General features: G+C 39.4%; 1 protein-coding gene across 3 annotated transcripts in view; it reads right to left on the reverse strand.

Annotated features, from left to right (window-relative positions):
• The window catches only part of LOC134568984 (vitamin D3 hydroxylase-associated protein-like), a 35864-nt gene extending 16753 nt beyond the window's left edge, over positions 1–19111 (reverse strand). The window contains exons 1-4 of one of the 3 annotated variants that reach the window (XM_063427752.1): positions 18812–19111; positions 3147–3260; positions 2309–2452; positions 856–989 (exon numbers count right to left, since the gene is read on the reverse strand). In XM_063427752.1, the coding sequence (XP_063283822.1) occupies positions 856–989; positions 2309–2452; positions 3147–3260; positions 18812–19018 (599 nt within the window). In that variant the 5' untranslated portion in view covers positions 19019–19111. Of the gene's footprint in view, positions 1–855; positions 990–2308; positions 2453–3146; positions 3261–5195; positions 5432–16254; positions 16797–18811 lie in introns of those variants that run through there. The other 2 variants (XM_063427754.1, XM_063427753.1) reach the window with 2 other exon arrangements.
• Positions 19112–19429: the final 318 nt, after the last annotated feature.

The raw sequence follows: 19429 nt of genomic DNA on the forward strand, positions 1-19429 counted from the left end.
ACAGGTACGGTCATCAATTCACAAAGGAGTTCCAAAATAAATAAAAAATACTGAGCTTGAGATTTATTTCACTTCACATTGGCCTAATATTTCCAATTCCTTGTCCATTTTACACAAGTTCTGCTATCCGGGGTGATTGGTAAAACGGTGACTTGTCAGGAAATTATCAGAATTTCACATTTGAGACCAGGAAGTGAGCTGAGAAAAAAAATGCAGAAATTTGCAAAAATGTATTTGCAAATTCCTAGTGGGTTCCTGATAGTTCAAGGGTTAGTGAATAGCACTCCTTGTGTCTATTCTGCGTGCAATCTATAACAAGCTGAATTTCAAGAACTATTTCTCTAAAGTGAAACAAAACAGTAAATGATCAAAAAAAGAAAGAGAAAAAAAAATTGAAAATTCATCTATTTCAGTCACTTTAAAATATAATTAAACAATCTGTTGCTGAATCTTTTGTTAGAATTGCCATACAAGCCCTGCCTAATAATGGCCAACAAGGATAGATTTTATGGAGATTTTATGGGTGTTGCATGGACAGTAGATAAACAACGGCTGTGATTATTTTCAAAAATTGCCTTGAGGTTGGTCAACAAGGGGGCCAACTGCTTTGTGTTCCTTATCGGAATTCCACTAACTAACTAACGTGACAATCTTTTTGATTATTTTTTTTTTTACCATAAAACATTTCTTTGTTTACACCTAGTTTGTTTCAGTTGAGTAATTTTAATTTCTTGAGTAATTTTAATTTCTATCCACAGGCAGGTTGACACCATTTTGTTAAAAATCAGTACCCACCGACAATGAGGAATTATACTTTTATATAGTAAAATGTAAGTAATACTAGGAGATAATTACTTTATCATGGACTGCGGAATGTTCGTTTTAACGAAAGGGATAGCCCCCTGTTTCTTTAACACCTTGACAATATTACTGTCTTCCTTCTCCAGTATCTCAAGAAAATGCACAAGTCCACAGTGAGAGCTATGACCCTGGAGAGACAAAAAGCCAATGTGAGTTTAGGAGCATATTAAAAAAAACAAAACGTAATCTGCAAGACTGGAGGTGAGTATGCACAGAGGATAAGGAAAAGTTATCGCATGATTTAACATGTTGTATATAGTGTAACTCTTTGACAATTAAATCAGTACTGATAAAGTTGCTATTATCAAGTCAAGTAATGCTGCAGTTGCGGAGTATGAGACATTGGAACATTTAGAACCCTTTGAGACAGACTAGACTGATACAAAGAAAAGTTATTATATTGTAAACAAGATTACGATATTAAACACAGTCAAAAGAAAACCTTTAGTTCAGGAGCTATCAGACTGGGTTGTTTTTTTAATATTGGGAAGAATATTTAGATGGGTACACAAGATAAGGAGAGGTAGCAAAGGGACAGCGTAGTTAGATGACCGGCTGACAATCAAACTATGGAGACTCAAGGACTGCATTTCAGGAGTTTGTGCAAAGTGGTGGTGGACGGTTGGATGTGAGAAGAGAGTCTTCAGTTTCTGGAGTGTACAATCGCTAAAACAAGAAGTAGCTCAGCCAAGCCTGATGCTTGCACAGTTTTCATGTGAAGGTTTATCTGAGCCATGTTTCAGTTGCAAACTATGAAATAAAACAATTTTGGCTTTTGGAGATGATGAGGCAATACAGGAGCAAGGAAAAAAGGCTTAGTCCACAAGTCTTAACCAACTTTTGCTACAGGATGTTCATGACATTTCTTGTCACGTGCCGTATGTTCGAAGAGGATTAGATCTAAAGAATTTTCATCACACTCTTTTATACATAAGCATTAATGCAAGAAATAAACTAAAGGAGGAATCCACAATCATATAGTGATCCTGGTGCTTCCAGACCTGGGGCTGGCTACCAATATTCAAATGATAAAACAGAAGTATGGTCCAGGCACTCAGGGTCTTTATTGGAAAACAGAATCAAAGTGCAGTAGTTCCACTTAAATCTTTTTCAAGGTCTTCAAACTCTTTTATACATAAGCATTGACCAATCAAAGTAGTAGGTATGGCAAGTGATAATGGTGGTACTACATTGGAAGCCAAAACAAAGAAGGAGTATGTGCAGATGGGGAAATGATGAGCCATGAAGCTGAATTGTGTGACATAAACCTCTCGATATGAATGTGCCATTTCCTACATCCAGGTTTTCTGGGTTTTTTTCTGGAGTATCTATTATAAGTGCTTGAAAAAGATGACCTTATTACACTTCCTAAATTCTTAAACTATTTAGCTGAATACCTGTATATAAAACTCAACAAATAAATGGAAGTGAACTTAATGCATGCAACCTTGTATCCAACGTGGTCTTTCAGGCTTATGGGAACGCCATAAAGCAATCCTTTCTCCGACTGTTTCTTTACTTCCTGGAGCTGAGCCTCGCATTCCGGCAGGAATTCTGTCAAACAGTTCAGCTCTTTGTTGACTTCTAGAGCCTTTAAGGGGAGGATAGATAAACAGACACAATCAGACAAAAGGACATGCCTTTCTACTATATATAATCTAATGTCTAGAATTCCCAGTGCTTTGATTCACTAAACTAGGAAAAGTGAAAAATTAGTGATGGTAGAGTTTAGGTCAAATTGCAAAACTGAGAAAAGCTGAACTAGAAGTCTGCCACATCTTCTAAACCTGTATAAAAATATAAAGACCCCCGTGTAATCTTACATTTAATTTATTTTTTTTTAGCACTGTGTGTTTAGCTGACATTAAATGTGATTGAATTGGATTTACATTTCCATAATGTCCTGGCAAAGCAATGCATTATGGGAATTGAATTATAGTTTTAAAGAGCTAGAACAATTGCTGGTGGCTCTACCCAACCATCGAACATCTCCTCTGCTGATCCAACTAGCCAATGAGGTCACTGGTGCTGCAGTTGACAATATCCAGTGTCCCGTCATATCTGATAACCTGGACCCTCTAACTTTGTTAGAGCAGAATCAATGGACAGAAAAAAGATCTGTACTGTCTGGGTCACAGACCATCTTCTTCACTCCACATGATAATAAAGAATTGCACCCCAGATATTAGTAAAGGGGGATTTCACCAGACAGGACCCCTTATTTTATTTATGTGGTGTAACCTGAATATTTGATTGACTACAGGTATATAAAGCATACATCTCACCTTTTCTATGTAGGCGTAAAGAGCGGTTTCTGGAGTTAGTGCTCCTTTCCTAAGCTGTTCCACTAACTCTGCCAGAGACAGTGAAAGTACACGAGCAACGTCGACATCAGCATTCTGAAAAAGAGAGGAAAACGGTAAAGTTTGGTGGTGGAAATCTTCACCTTCAAGAGTCTCAATCACCACTCTGACTAGATATTCATGTCACGAATCAAGGTATTCAGGAACCAGGAGAAACCTGTGCAGCCGATACTCCAATCATACACTAAATCACTCGGTTTTGTCATTGTCAACAATCGAAACATGAGTCTATGTCCAACATACCAACAACCAGTAGCAAATTTTAAACTTTAATTGCATTTGTCAAACTTTTACAAACCAGTCATTGCATTGACTTTAGATAAAGTTGAACCAAATCTACAAGCCTAATGTTTTGAACAGGAGTTACAGATTTGAATTGGTGCACTTACCAATGGAGCTATCTGGGTGACATACAGATATTAAGTTTAGCCAAACTGCTAAAAAGTTTTTGAATCTGCGCTCTGTAGAAAAATACAGCTTTAATACAACATAGGCTCTTTAATTAGTAATAGATTCAGGGAGCCTTCTCTCTATGGACAGGACAGGTTACTTCGTATCACATAAAAGTGTCTATGCATCATGTAATCTGCGACAGGAACAGGCTCTTGACTTAATCATCACAATTATAAATGATATCTGTCCCAGTGGGGGGATATAATGGCTGCTGCCCCAGAAGGGTTAATAACGGGATTTATTAAAGTATTCACATTGTCCTCGGGATCAAGCAATGTGTGTTGACAGCTGTTCAGCTATTTTCCTTGCATTCCCACACGTATTTAAACAAATGCATGGCGTTGACGATGGAAATATTGCAGTCATCAGTCTGCTATGGGAACAATATCACAAGTGACATTAACACATGGGAATCACCTGTTTATTGATCGACCCACCAGGTCTTTATCAATACAAATAGACTGCCGTTTTCTGATCCCCAAGGTGATATGGGTTCTAGCTGCATTGTCTGACCTCATCCAGAACCTAATTTGAATTCAGATTTGATTTAATACATTTAAATGAGGATTTTGTTTCTTGTGTCTCTCCTTGAGATATATATATTACCGCTTTCCCTAAAAGGAAGGGGTTTTCCCTACTAGTAACATTTGTATCAGTCAAATTCCATGATAATATGCTTGGGGAGAAGGATTATTTTATTTAAAATTATTTTTATTTTTTTCATTATAATACGGCACTATCCTCATGCACAGAAAATAAAGAGGGTGTATCACTTCTGAGCTTTTTGAACAGCCTGTTAGCTAATTAAACATGAGCTAAGGACTACGCCCTCTTTTCCAAACAAATATTTTTCTCCTGATTTTATTAAGATTTATATCACATATCAGACTTTCATGGAATTCAAGTTATAAAATACAGGGGTCACCCTACAATATTGTTTACATAATTGCAATTATTGATTACGAACATAGTGATGAAGTTATGTCGAAGTACATGCATGTTCTAAGATGTAGAAGATGTCACTGGTAATACAGAAGTGCATTGGTAAGTGTTCTTTATACTTACCTTTCCTGACCAGATCACCCCGTCAATTGCTTAAGTTACAGGAGTGAGCAAAAACAGAATTGTTTTTTTTTTCCTGAGGAACACCGAATTGGAGCAAATTTAAAATAAAAAGGGAAAAGTTAAGCAAAAATGGCAGATTTGGAAACAATTCTCCCGATGCTGCAGTAGTCACAGTTTGGATATTTTAAGATGAATTTTCAGTTTTCAATACACTACAGATGTTACCAACCGAAATATGAGATCTGCTTTTTAACAAGTGGAAAGGAAACCGGAATATTTATTATGGATTAAACTTTTTATACTCACTTCAAACCGTAAATATGAGCGAGTGCGTGGTTTCTTGCATGCTAGATTTATATATATATATATATATATATATATATATATATGTAGTATTTAAAGACTGTTGTAAGTAAAATAATTACCAATACCCCATCAAGGATTGGAACATACCTGCTTTTTGTACTGCATTACCGCATTCTCCATGAGACTCGTGGAATGCATTCGCTGCACTCTTGCATGTGTAATTTTGTGTTTTGAGTTTCTCCGATTCATCCATTTTAGTAGAAGGAACGTGACGACCACACAGCAAAGTGCGGAGATAATGTAATGATTTGCCACCACGTCTGGCAGGACGTCCTGCAGTGATTTCCAGACCATAGTGACGGTGAAGAATTTCACATCCAGAATAGGGGAGCTTTTCAGGATGCGTGCAATATAAGAGTGTGGACCAACCCATCTCAACAAAATATAACGCCCACCAGTAACGTCCATGCTCCATCGAAACGAGGATGGCGTTACCTGGCAGACATCCAAACTCTAAACGGCCGTGCATTTTTCCAACATATTTTAAAGGATATTAATAAGACCTGCATTGTCCAGTTACACTCTGTACCATGTCTGTTCTAGACGCTGTGTGCAGGTCGGTATCTGAAGCTCAGTGTAAATTGGATTCGTCAGTTATACAAAACCGGGAATATTAACTACTGCAAATATGGAGAATGCAGATATGTCTAGTGCCATATAACAGATTTATCAAAATTGGATTTTTAAACAAAATATTTGAGGATTTCCTGAATATTATTAAAATCTAGTAGTCTTAATTCTAATCTTAGTTTATTTTACCTTGTTTTTTTTTTTTTTTTTTTGTTGTGTGTAGTGTTTACTAGGTCCCCCTTGTTTATTTTTTATAAAACATATTTTAAAATAGCTACAAATGATCTTGTATTTAGCGCATGGGGTGCAAACTGGTAACTTGCCTAGGACTTTGTGGGATCTTAATCTTTTTCAGCCCTACATGAAAGATTGGTGGCAGCTGCTTTTTTGTCGCATAACTCTGACTAATCTCAGACAGACATTTATTTTATGTTCCTGCCCTGAGATTAGGGGGCCCCAACACTAAGCCCCAAAATCATGCAATATAAAACATACTTGGCCCAGAAGCTATTCAATCATATACAGGAGTGATATGTACGGACAAGGTAAGTATAGCATTCACCTCCCTAAAATTCCGTATTCCACACTACATTATTACTCTCTGAGAAATGCTTTATGCAAGAAGGTGCACATTACAAAACTTCCAGTGCAGTAGGCTTGCATGAGGTTTCCAGGGTCGGGAAATGTATTCATAAACGGAAGAAAGGAGATTTAGTATAAACAAAGAAAAAGGTTCTTTACAGTAAAAACAAGCAGAATGTGGAATTCTCTGCCTGAAGAGGTGATTTTATCAGAGTCTGTGCAGATATTTAAACAGCAACTGGATGAATACTTGTAAAAACATAATATTCAGGGATATAACATTTAATATTTGGGGTAACATCTCATTGATCCAAAGAGAGATCTGTGTACCATTCTGGGATCAGGAAGGATTTTTCAAAAAAAATTTTGCAAAATTATAAGCACATCAAACTGGTTTTTTTTTGCCTTTTTTTGGATCAACAACAAAAAAAATGTAAGAAAGGCTTAACTTGATGGACGTATGTTTCTTTTCAGTTTGTTCATCTGTGAGCTCAAGTGTACGGCATCACTGGCTTTTTTTTTTTTATTTGAAAAGTACCCGCTTGTTCTGCTACTAGGAAATACCATACATACTGTTACAATGAAAACCTAAAGGAATTAAAGATTTAAGGATTTAAAGGAATTAAGGATAAAAGATTTTTAGGGAGTGCCATTACACAATTTCACTTTTTACAGATATATTTTGAGTAACTCCTTTTTGTTATATGTAATTATAATAATGATTCACACTTCGTATTAAGTAACACAGTCTGTTACATAATGTTACATTTACACATCCTTGTGTGCAATTCCAAACTTGACCAGATGGTGTCACTGTTGCATTACATTCATTCTGATTTGATGTGAGCCTTTTGACTTTAGGTTCTGTATTCTTTTGAAAGAGTGACTATATTGTGAACTTCTGCTTGGACACAGGCAGGGCCAGATTGATGTCTCAGGTGCCTGTAAACATAGAATTCTAAAGAAGCCCCCCTTAAAGCAACCACATGCAAAAAAGCGAGTTTGAAGGGACACTGTGGGCACCATAACAACGTAATTGGAATTAAGCTGTTATGGTGCAAAGAGGCCCCGATGTGACAAGCCATTAACACTTCGTCTAAACCTCAAAAGTTTTAAATACTGTGCCGCTCAGCTCTGCTGACCAGCAAAGTATTTAAAACTTTTGGGGTTAAACGATGCCTTTAATGGTTTTAACGCATTGCACTGGGAGCCATTGATCAGTTGCCTGTCCGTAGCTCCCCGTTAACAATGTAGAGTGGGAAAAAATATGTACGTTTCTCTCTACATTTTGTGAAACGGGAGCTAATGATAGGCTGAGAGTGTCCCAGTCCAGGGTTTTCTAATTCAAGCCTCATTCTGCAGTGGACGTAGATGGGTTTGGGGTTAAACCATTCATAAACGATGAATGCAAAAATTAGACACTTTGACAATTAGGGGAAGAAACTTAGCCAGGGAGGTTTTCAACCTCTTCTATTAGTTTTAACAGACGTGGCAGTCTCACTAAGCTAGAGGACACCTGATTTCCTTTTTCCAGTGCTGTTGTTTTGAGATATGATATAAAAGTGGAAGACCCTCTCCAGTGGTCCTCCCGCACGGTACATGAAAGTAAGCAGGAGGAAAAGTGGAATACACCACACAGGAATGGTGGGGGGAATTGGAAAAGACCCACAAAAGGGGCTGGGAGGGGGAACAAACAGAAGGGCAGCAGGGGTGGAGTGACACAGAGGGCGGAGGAGGGGAAGAGGCCCGTAGACAGGGTTGGATTTACATGTCCGGTGCCTGTAGACACAAAAGTTTAAGGTGCCCCCTGCTCGGATAAGTTAAGAATTGGTGTTCAGGAGGTGTTTAGATTTTAGAGTTAAACATAGGATTAAGGTAAAGGGTTAATTTTCAGGTTTAGGCTGTGAGTGCTGGAATTTGGAGGCTTATTTGTGAAGTGCTCACCTCCCTATGTCTCCTGTAGCCCAGTCAGATTGATGATATTAGACTGCAGGAGCCGTTATACAGTGTGCATCACTCAGTGCTGTCCGTGATTATACAGTGTGCATCACTCAGTGCTGTCCGTGATTATACAGTGTGCATCACTCAGTGCTGTCTGTGATTATACAGTGTGCATCACTCAGTGCTGTCCGTGATTATACAGTGTGCATCACTCAGTGCTGTCCGTGATTATACAGTGTGCATCACTCAGTGCTGTCTGTGATTATACAGTGTGCATCACTCAGTGCTGTCTGTGATTATACAGTGTGCATCACTCAGTGCTGTCCGTGATTATACAGTGTGCATCACTCAGTGCTGTCTGTGATTATACAGTGTGCATCACTCAGTGCTGTCCGTGATTATACAGTGTGCATCACTCAGTGCTGTCTGTGATTATACAGTGTGCATCACTCAGTGCTGTCCGTGATTATACAGTGTGCATCACTCAGTGCTGTCTGTGATTATACAGTGTGCATCACTCAGTGCTGTCTGTGATTATACAGTGTGCATCACTCAGTGCTGTCCGTGATTATACAGTGTGCATCACTCAGTGCTGTCTGTGATTATACAGTGTGCATCACTCAGTGCTGTCTGTGATTATACAGTGTGCATCACTCAGTGCTGTCCTTGATTATACAGTGTGTATCACTCAGTGCTGTCTGTCATTATACAGTGTGCATCACTCAGTGCTGTCCGTGATTATACAGTGTGCATCACTCAGTGCTGTCTGTGATTATACAGTGTGCATCACTCAGTGCTGTCCTTGATTATACAGTGTGCGTCACTCAATGTTGTCTGTGATTATACAGTGTGCATCACTCAGTGCTGTCCTTGATTATACAGTGTGCATCACTCAGTGCTGTCTGTCATTATACAGTGTGCATCACTCAGTGCCTTTTCCATCTGAAAGAGAGAAGGTGGGATTTATTTTCTCCCTATTCAAAGATGAAGCCCTGGCTTGGTGCTCCCCTTTTCTGGAACAGGACAGTCCAGTCTTGGGAAATTTAAAAGACTTTCTTGAGGCCATGTGCCTAGTTTTTGATGACCCCAATCGCTGTGCTACAGCAGAAGCCACTCTCCTTCATTTACATCAAGGGAGGCGCTCTGTGGCTGAATATGCTGCTGAATTCAGACAGTGGGTTGCTGATACTACTTGGAACCAATCAGCCCAGAGGTTCCACTTCAGAAGGGGTCTCTCAGAAGCTATAAAAGATGAGCTAGCTCGTGTTGATCTTCCTGTTGAGTTTGATGCATTTGTGCGGTTGGCTATCCGTATTGATCGGAGACTTTCAGAAAGAAGATTGGAAAGACAGGGCTCTTTTAAACCAAGTGCTACTCCTACTTTCTATTCAAGAATTTCTACTCCGACCCCACAAACACCTACAGAATCTGAACCTGAGGCTATGCAGGTAGATCTAATAAGAGGGTCATTATCCAATGAAGAAAAACAGTGGCGACGCACTCACAATTTATGCCTGTATTGTGGTAATGCAGGGCATTATGCCATCAATTGCCCTAGCAAGTCTAAAAGAACAATAGCTATGACTGCTGAGGGTGCACAGATTCAACACCAATCCCAGATTTCAGACCAACTGGATTCTGTCACACAACCCTTGTTTTCTCTGGCTCAGGGTGAAGAGGGTATGATGACTCAACATCCTCATTTGGTGGTGCCTATCACTTTGCAATATGGTGATAATAAAATTTCAACTACAGCTATGATAGATTCTGGAGCAGGCGGAAACTTTATGGATATCAAATTTGCAGCAGGAAATAAAATTCAGTCTATCCCTAAATCTTCACCTGTGTTAATGGAAACAGTAGACGGTTCTCCACTTACGTCAGGCCCGGTTACACATGAGACTGTGCCCTTAAAATTGATTCTGGAAGTGAATCACCATGAGTCTATACCTTTCCACCTAATTTCCTCAACACAGTTTCCAGTGATTTTGGATATACCCTGGCTTGCTCTGCATAACCCACAGATTGATTGGAAGACTAGAACTTTGTCCTTTCCTTCAGAACACTGCTTAATGAATTGTCAACCCTCTAAGGCAACACCTGATGCCACAACAATTAATGAAATGGTTGATACAAACTTAACTAAGCTTCCTCTACAATATCGGGATTTTGCAGATGTCTGTGATAAGAAGAATGCTGATCAGCTTCCACCTCACAGGCCTTATGATTGCCCCATAGAGCTGCTACCTGGAGCTGCTATCCCATTTGGCCGTATATACTCCCTTTCTGAGCCTGAATTGAAAGCACTTCGTGAATACATACAAGAAAATCTTGCCAAAGGCTTTATTCGACCATCTACTTCTCCAGCAGGAGCTCCTATATTCTTTGTAGAAAAGAAAGATGGCAGTCTACGGCCATGTGTCGATTACAGGGACATTAATAAAATCACTGTTAAAAACCGCTATTCCTTGCCTCTCATTCCTGAACTTCTGGAGAGACTTCGTTCAGCTAAAATATTTACGAAGCTTGATCTACGGGGGGCATATAATCTGGTTCGCATAAGACCAAATGATGAATGGAAAACAGCTTTCAGAACCAGGTACGGACATTACGAATATCTAGTAATGCCATTTGGGCTTTGTAATGCCCCTGCAACTTTTCAGCATCTAATCAATGATGTACTACGGGATCTCCTGGATCAGTTTGTTGTGGCATATTTGGATGATATCCTGATATTTTCTGATAATCTTGAAAATCACAGAAAACAGGTCTGCATTGTTCTTGAGCGCCTTCGTACCCACCACCTATACATTAAACTGGAAAAATGTGAGTTTGAAAAAACAGAAATTCAATTCCTGGGATATGTAATAACTCCTAAAGGTTTAAGTATGGACGCAAGTAAAATGAAAGCTGTGCTGGACTGGCCCATCCCCAAGAATGAAAAAGATATTCAGAGATTTGTGGGGTTTGCCAATTTTTACAGGCGTTTCATTAAGAATTTCTCTGCCGTTATTACACCGATCACTGAACTTACACGTAAAGGGACTCCTTTTCAGTGGTCCAATAAGGCTGACACTGCATTTTCCAGATTAAAGACTCTGTTTACATCTGCCCCTATCCTGGTACATCCTCAGACAGAATTGCCATTTACTGTAGAGGTAGATGCTTCTGATTCAGCTGTTGGGGCTATACTGTCTCAAAGGACTGGACCTAAGATGTTGTTACATCCATGTGCCTTCTATTCCCGCCAGATGTTACCAGCAGAAAGAAATTATGATATAGGGAATAAAGAACTTTTGGCTATAAAAGCTGCCTTTGCCGAATGGAGACATCTCTTGGAGGGAGCCACCCATCCAATTACTGTCCTCACAGATCACAAAAATCTGGAATGTATTCAATCAGCTAAGAGACTGTCAGCCAGACAAGCGCGCTGGTCCCTATTTTTCTCAAGGTTTAATTTTTTGATTTCATCCCGCCCTGGTTCCAGAAATGGCAAGGCAGATGCCTTGTCTAGGATAGCTGACCCCCTCCATACTACAGTAACCAAAGCCACCATCTTGCCTGAGAGTAGATTTTTAGGAGTTACCTTTCCTTCTGATCTAATGTCTCGCATTAAAAAGGGCTACGCTGATGATCCAGTTTTTCGTGATCCTCCTCGTGATCTTCATATGACCATGCTTAATGGGTTTTGGATTTTTCAACAACGTCTGTTTGTTCCAGAATCAGTGCGACTGGACGTTTTACGTCTCTACCATGACTCAAAACCAGCAGGTCATCCAGGAATCCGAAAGACACAAGAACTACTTACCCGATCCTTTTGGTGGCCTAAATATTATGAGGATGTTAAGAAGTATGTGTCCTCTTGTGATGTATGTGCCAGACATAAGACTCCTCGCTCATCCCCTGTTGGCATGCTTCAGCCTCTTCCTATTCCTCATCGTCCCTGGGGATCTATATCCATGGACTTTATTGTGGAACTACCTCCCTCTAAGGAACACACTACCATTCTTGTTGTTGTGGACCGGTTAACTAAGATGAGTCATTTCATACCAGCTCGTGGTCTCCCTTCAGCTAAACAGACTGCTGACCTAGTTATTCGGGAAATATTTCGCTTGCATGGAGTGCCTGATGAAGTAATTTCTGACAGGGGAGTGCAGTTTACATCTCATTTTTGGAAATATTTTTGTTCTATTCTAGGTATTAATGTAAATCTGTCGTCAGCTTTTCATCCACAAAGTAATGGGCAGACTGAGCGAACCAACCAGACGTTAGAACAATATTTGCGGTGCTATATTAGTTACCTGCAGGATGACTGGCTGGATTTTCTACCCACGGCAGAATTTGCCTATAACAATGCCCAACACTGCTCCACTTCTCTGAGCCCATTTTTTGCTAATTATGGTTACCATCCAACCTTTCTAGTGAGTCTCCCAATTACTACTTCCATTCCTGCAGTCACTGACCGGCTAACCGCCTTACGAGATTCCCAAGAACTGTTGAAGAAGACTCTTTCGGAGGCTCAGGAATGTTACAAAAGAGCTGCTGATAGGCATAGAAAGGAGGCCCCAGTTTATCATGTTGGTGACAAGGTTTGGCTGTCAACAAAGAATCTTAAGCTTAGGATTCCTTCTCATAAATTGGGTCAAAAGTTCATGGGACCTTTTGAGATCATCGCTCAGATCAAGGCTGTCACCTTCCGTCTGCAACTTCCAGATTCCATGAAAATACATCCGGTGTTTCACGTTGCACTGCTTAAACCTTTTCATGAAAATACTTTCCCTGGTCGAGCCCTGCCTGCCCCACCACCAGTCCTCGTGGATGGTGAAGATGAATACGAGGTGGAAAAAATTCTTGACTCCAGGATATTCCGCAACAAGCTTCAATATTTGGTTCTTTGGAAAGGCTATGGTGAAGAGGATAGATCATGGGAACCAGTGGACAATATTCATGCTCCTGATCTTCTTCAGTCTTTCCATGCACAGTACCCTGCTAAACCAGGAAATAGGGCCTCCAGAGGCTGCGCCTGTAGAGGTGGGAGTAATGTGATGAACTGACTCTGCTAGGTTTCGAACCCTGGTTTAGATGCTGCTAAACCTCTTCCTTACCACTACACCAGCCTGCCTTTTGCAAATGTACCTGAGATCTGGTAACCTTGACTCTATAAGCATTGGTATCAGTGACAAGTCTCTTCAGCTGTGTCTGGTCATGTGTCTGGTTCTTGGCCTATAAAAGCCACTTCCTGTCTCTGTACCTTTGCCAGATTATTGTGGTTCCTGTACTCTCTAATCAAGCTTGTTCCTGTTTCTCCTACCTGTTGCTGATTTTGGACCGTTTTGACGTTGCTGCTTCTCCTTCTCACTGACCTCGGCTTGCCTCACTACGATTATCATCTCTCTGTTCCAGTCTCCCATCTCTGCTTAAGACCAGAAGGCCACTCAAGGCTCAGGGGCTCAACCTCCTGGGTAACGAGTGGCTACCTCTGGCAGAAAACATTGCTGATCTGGCTACTGGACTCCAAAACTTTGTAACATCAATATCATTACAGTATCACTCAGTGCTGTCTGTCATTATACAGTGTGCATCACTCAGTGCTGTCTGTCATTATACAGTGTGCATCACTCAGTGCTGTCTGTCATTATACAGTGTGCATCACTCAGTGCTGTCTGTCATTATACAGTGTGCATCACTCAGTGCTGTCTGTCATTATATAGTGTGCATCACTCAGTGCTGTCTGTGATTATACAGTGTGTATCACTCAGTGCTGTCTGTGATTATACAGTGTGTATCACTCAGTGCTGTCTGTCATTTATACAGTGTGTATCACTCAGTGCTGTCTGTCATTTATACAGTGTGTATCAGATAAAGATTCCCCTGCTCCTCCTGCAAGGCATTTCCTGTGTGAGAGGCTGTTAGTTGGCCTATGGGAAGTGATCCCTTCCACTTCCTGTCCAGCCTCACATGCAGACACTGGAGGTGATTGTGCAACATCACTGGCAATTATCCAATCAATCTCAGATACATTGTGTACCAGAGAATATTGAGAGGAGCAGTACAAGTAGAACAGGCACCACTGTAAGGGCACCTGGTAAGTAATCACTCCACATCCATTGATGCCCACATAATAATATATATACATATCACACTTTCAGGGTTATTCAATAAACTGGGATTTAATTGTTGGTATAAGATTAGAGAATTTCACATTTTAAGATAACAGCTGGAAAAGCTGCTTACATTTTTTTTTTTTTTTTATTCTGCTTATTTATGATAACATGTAAATATCCCGGTTAATTTCACAATAAATCTTGGTTTAAAAAATCTAAGTGTCACCTAGATCATTCACAAACAGAACACAAAACTCAAGAGAAAAATAATAATTTATAACCCTTACAAACACCGAGCTGATAGCGAGAGAGCCTGCCCCCTAGCGACACCCAGTGTTGTAAAACAGAGTAGGCAGCCCAATAGCCACTCTTTGTTGGAATGTAGAGAGGATCCCGCAATTAGCTCTACAATATTCAGGTAGCAATAATAATATAAACGTTACTTTATCCAGTTACTCCGTGCATTAGGAATCAGATGGATTGGTAATTGTACGAACACTTGCAAGTAGAAAGGGAATCAAAATGTAGAAGTAAAATTGTCACACTAACAGCACAATTCACTAATGAGCGCACATTGAATCAATGCTTTCCTATTGAGGGTTTTCAAGACAGTAGGCATCCTCATGCACAGCGTGAGTATGTCCAGCATCGTTTCATTGAGTCAATCTCCGTATGAATGCAGGAAGCGCCTCTAGTGGCGGTCTGGTAGTCTTAACCCTGCACCCAGACTACTTCAATGAGATGATGTGCTCTGCATACCTATAGTGTCCCTTTAACACACACCTGCATGATGGTAACCAATAGCAGACTAGAAGCCATCATTATAGTCTGATCATTGGAAACAGCCTTATATGCCAAAAAGCTTGCATTTCAATAGTCGATGGCTTTTTTCATAGATTGTACGTAACTTGAAAACATTGCAAGAACAAATCACAGGCTCCAGACATTTAAGAAAGTCATGTTTGCAGTATGTTTCATCTCTTTTATGACAAGCCATACATTGTAGACTATTGTTTAAGAGACCTCATTGTCGGGTATGACATTCCCTGTCTGGTATGTCCATTCTGAAGATACTACATAAAAAAAAACCATTGTAATTGGTCGATCACTGTAGACAGACCCAAGCACAACATTTTAAAGCCATATGTTGATTGGTTGGGGGTATTTTTGACTATGTCCTCCAGAATTCTGTAAATTCCAAATTACAGCGTGAGGAGCTTGTAATAATGCGGCCATATGAATTAATATTGTTAATCGCTACGGAATCTGTTGGCGCTATATAAATGGCAATAATAATAGTAATAATAATATGAATGCCAGGAGATTTATACTTCAAGCACAATAATTGGGTAATGTAAGTATGACAAAACAATCTACAAAGTGTGTATGTGGGGAGGAAGGGGAGTGAATACAAAGCCCATGATGCTTTACCAACAACAAGAACTACAACTCATAGGACTTCCTTCTGCTGGGAGTCCCTGCTCTATGGAATGTCATGAATATTGTAAAGGTCACAAGTCCACCGCTGAGAAACCGAGTTATCTGGTGAAAGAACCGATTTCCATACCGATGTTTCCTCATTTCCTCACCCTCCCAACATGCATGTGTGATTATTCTCTAAAGAAGCATTTGCAAATTTTAAACAAAAGTAGCAGAACTTGAAAGATGCTCAAACTTGGGTATCTATTTATATATATATATTTTTGTTCCAAAATTCCCTTTGTTCATCTCTTCACAATTCCAAGTGAACTTCGTAGACCACCTCCGTCCATGAAGTGAGTTTGGGAAGGCAACAGTTGTGAATAGAGAAAAATGATTACTTCCCAGTTTATCCTATTTTAACCACTATTCACATAACTTCGACTGCACAGCGCTCAAAATATATTGGGGTTTTTACATTGTATTAGCTGAACAGAAATATAAATATACATCACTCACATGTAACCTACCTCCTTCTTAAAATTTGAACTGATTTTCTCCATGAGCTGTAGAGATTGTTCTCTTTCTTTCTGAGCTGTGTCTAGTTTCATCCTCGTACGAATGTGGTCCAGACATTTTACAATCAGGGTAGAAATAACCAGGCAACAAAAAGTGAAAATGAACAAATGGTTTAAAGTAAACTCGAGCAGAGTCCAGATCATTCTGTCGTCCCCGAGTAATGTCACAAACAAGAACCGAGCTCCTTTCTTGCCCTTTGAAACTTCTCAAGACTGCCCTTTCTTACTTCTAGATCTGAGACGCTCAACTGTACTACTCAAACTGTGGACTGGACCTCCACGTTCTAGCAAGTTATTTGTTTTCCTACAGTTACAACAAATCACTGGCCAAAATTAATGAGTGAAATGAATTAAAAGCTATCTAGCTGTTGTAAAACCAAAAGAGCTAGTTAGGCAGCTGGTTAGGATTTGGATTTAATTGTAAGTCGACTTTATCCATGACGGCGTACTGTATATGGACATATCTACTGACTTTACTGGGACTGCCAAGTGATCAGAGTTTTTGAAAGCGGAGATGGTTTCTGACTTCAACTGGTATCCCAGGAGAGAGGAAGGGAGTGGAGGGGGGCGCATCTAACCCAAATATACCAAGCAAGATCATAGCATCATAAAAATAGCTATGGCTGACACAGGAAGGCAGAGATCCACTAAAGGTCTTAACCCATTTGCAACCGTTAGAATATAACAAAGCACAAAGGAAATGTCACACTGATTAGCCATTGGAATTATAGAAGAGAACAGCAGATAAAGATTGTTTTGCAACATTTAAACTGACACTCCAGGTGTCATGACTTTAACAGATTATTGTTAAGGATAAGGCCTGTGCTTTGGTTTTTGTCATAGTGAATTCAGATAGTTTGACCATAATCAGAGCATCTTTGGTACCCAGAGCCTATCAATTCTGCTGCTAGAGTGATTAGGTGAAAGTTCAATCTGTACAAATGCATCCATGTCGGAACAGCAGAGATAGGTACCGATTGATGGGCTTAGCGAGAGCTTGCAGTCTATCATTGCTGTCAAAAGTAAGAAGGACTACACCTACAGAGGTCTTGTACCATCATCACTGCAATAAGCTGTATTGCATTTATCTCCGATAGTCGCAGCTGATGTGACTGTATCCTTAAAATCACTGCCTAAGTAATTACAATGTATGTTTACAGTGTTTTCTACATATCTTTGGCTAGAATTCAATACAAGTTTGAGAATTCTTCCAAATCTGTTATTTCTGCCCAAAATCTTACATTAAAATTTCAGTTTTCTACAATTTGGGGTTAATTCAATAAATTCCAATACTCCCATTCGCAGCGTTGTTAGTTTGAAAAGATTACACATCACAATAGGTCATCCTTGGGTTTAAACATGTGCGCACTGTGTACAGAATATTAGATTATGTTTTATACTGGAACATTTTATCAGCACAGGAAAACAAGCCAAACAAGACAGCTTGTTTGGTTTCGGCTTTTTGTAATACATACACACATTTGAAATATATACATATAATAATATTATATAAAAATATAATAACATTATATCATTCATAGATTTATATATTCATGTATCTGGAATACATTTCTGAAAGTTAACACCAAAGAATGTTGGTGACATTAAACTCTTGTATTAATATTAAAGTGTACACAAACAGACTGTGTGGTTTATTCACTAAAAATCAAATTACATGGAATTGAAAGAAAGTGAAACGTAGACTAAGATAAAGAAGCAGTGACTATAGTGGAACATTTTTTTATTTTAGCTGAAATTTTGTGATTCAGGTTTTTATTTTTTGAGTTCAATACCATTTACTGTTAGGTGAATAACAGACCCCCTAAATCTAAACGATTACATGAGCTGGAAGTATTGAAGTTTTTTAATTTATACAACTTTGGCAACAACAAAAAAAAAGTTTTATGGATTTTAATTCTTTAGTTTTAACAAAGCTGCCTTTTCCTCGTTAACTCTATTTCTGCTGGCAGATGTTTTAAGACATCAGCAGATTTAGGGGGAGGAGGGTGGATACTTAAAAGTAGGTTTGGGGTGCAATATTCTCATTGTGAAGCTGTCACTATGGGAACCACAATAGGGCAATAGGGTCTCTATAACTTTGCCTCAAAATTACTTTTAGGATTATAAACTAAAGTGAGACGTGTCAACAATAGGGCAATAGGGTCTCTATAACTTTGCCTCAAAATTACTTTTAGGATTATAAACTAAAGTGAGACGTGTCAACAGCTCAAGTAAATTTAAGGCTAAAATAGATCAACTGGAAAAATACTCCAATCAGCTACGCTTTCAGTTCTGCTATTTTGGACTTCACTTTGAATTCTCAATTTAGTAAATAACACTGTGACTTTTTTTTCCCTCCTAATTATGTCTCATGTAAAACGAATAATCCTGTCTGTATACAGAACCCTATTGCCTACACTTTTAGGTGAGAAAAGAGGAGTGGGGAGGCCAGTAGACATTGTAAGCAGTCATTGATATTTCTAAGATCTCCAACTCTCGCTCGCTATACCTGGGGCTTGTGACGATTTCTCAGTTTTTCCATCATCCCCAGACCATTGTCTCGCAATGTCTGTGCTCGCTCGATTCTCATTGTGGTCCTTCTGTCGCTCATCCATCGCACAATGAATATGGCACCAATTGAGGCCAAAAGCAAAGTCACAAAAAAAAGATCAGCGACAAATTCGGGGAGGAAATGGCCAAGTAATTTCAGGATCATGGTGGGATAGCTAAGGATTCTGTAGGAGCTCTGTTTCAGGCTCCTGCGTCTTGTGGCATATAACACTCAAGTCATCTGCACACGGGTCTGTGTGCCAAGGAGAGGAAGACAAAATCTGGACTGGATCCCTTGGGACGGAGCCTCAGAACCTAGCTCGTACGAGCTGAGATCAAATCAGTGATGCAGGCACAGAATACTCATTTTTGAAATGCTAAGTCAATTTCAATTTTAGACCAAACTAGCCAAATCAGATAAATGAAAAAAAACAAAAACTAAAATCAGCCAAATATTTCTGTTCAGTTAATTTTCATTACAATAAATAAATTAACTGGAAATATTTATCAAGTCAGCTTGTTTGACTAGTTTGGCCTAAATTTAAAATTCACTGTAAGGGTTATCCACTAAAGTGAG

The sequence above is a fragment of the Pelobates fuscus genome, chromosome 7, assembly GCF_036172605.1.
Source record: "Pelobates fuscus isolate aPelFus1 chromosome 7, aPelFus1.pri, whole genome shotgun sequence".
Classification (NCBI taxonomy): domain Eukaryota; kingdom Metazoa; phylum Chordata; class Amphibia; order Anura; family Pelobatidae; genus Pelobates; species Pelobates fuscus.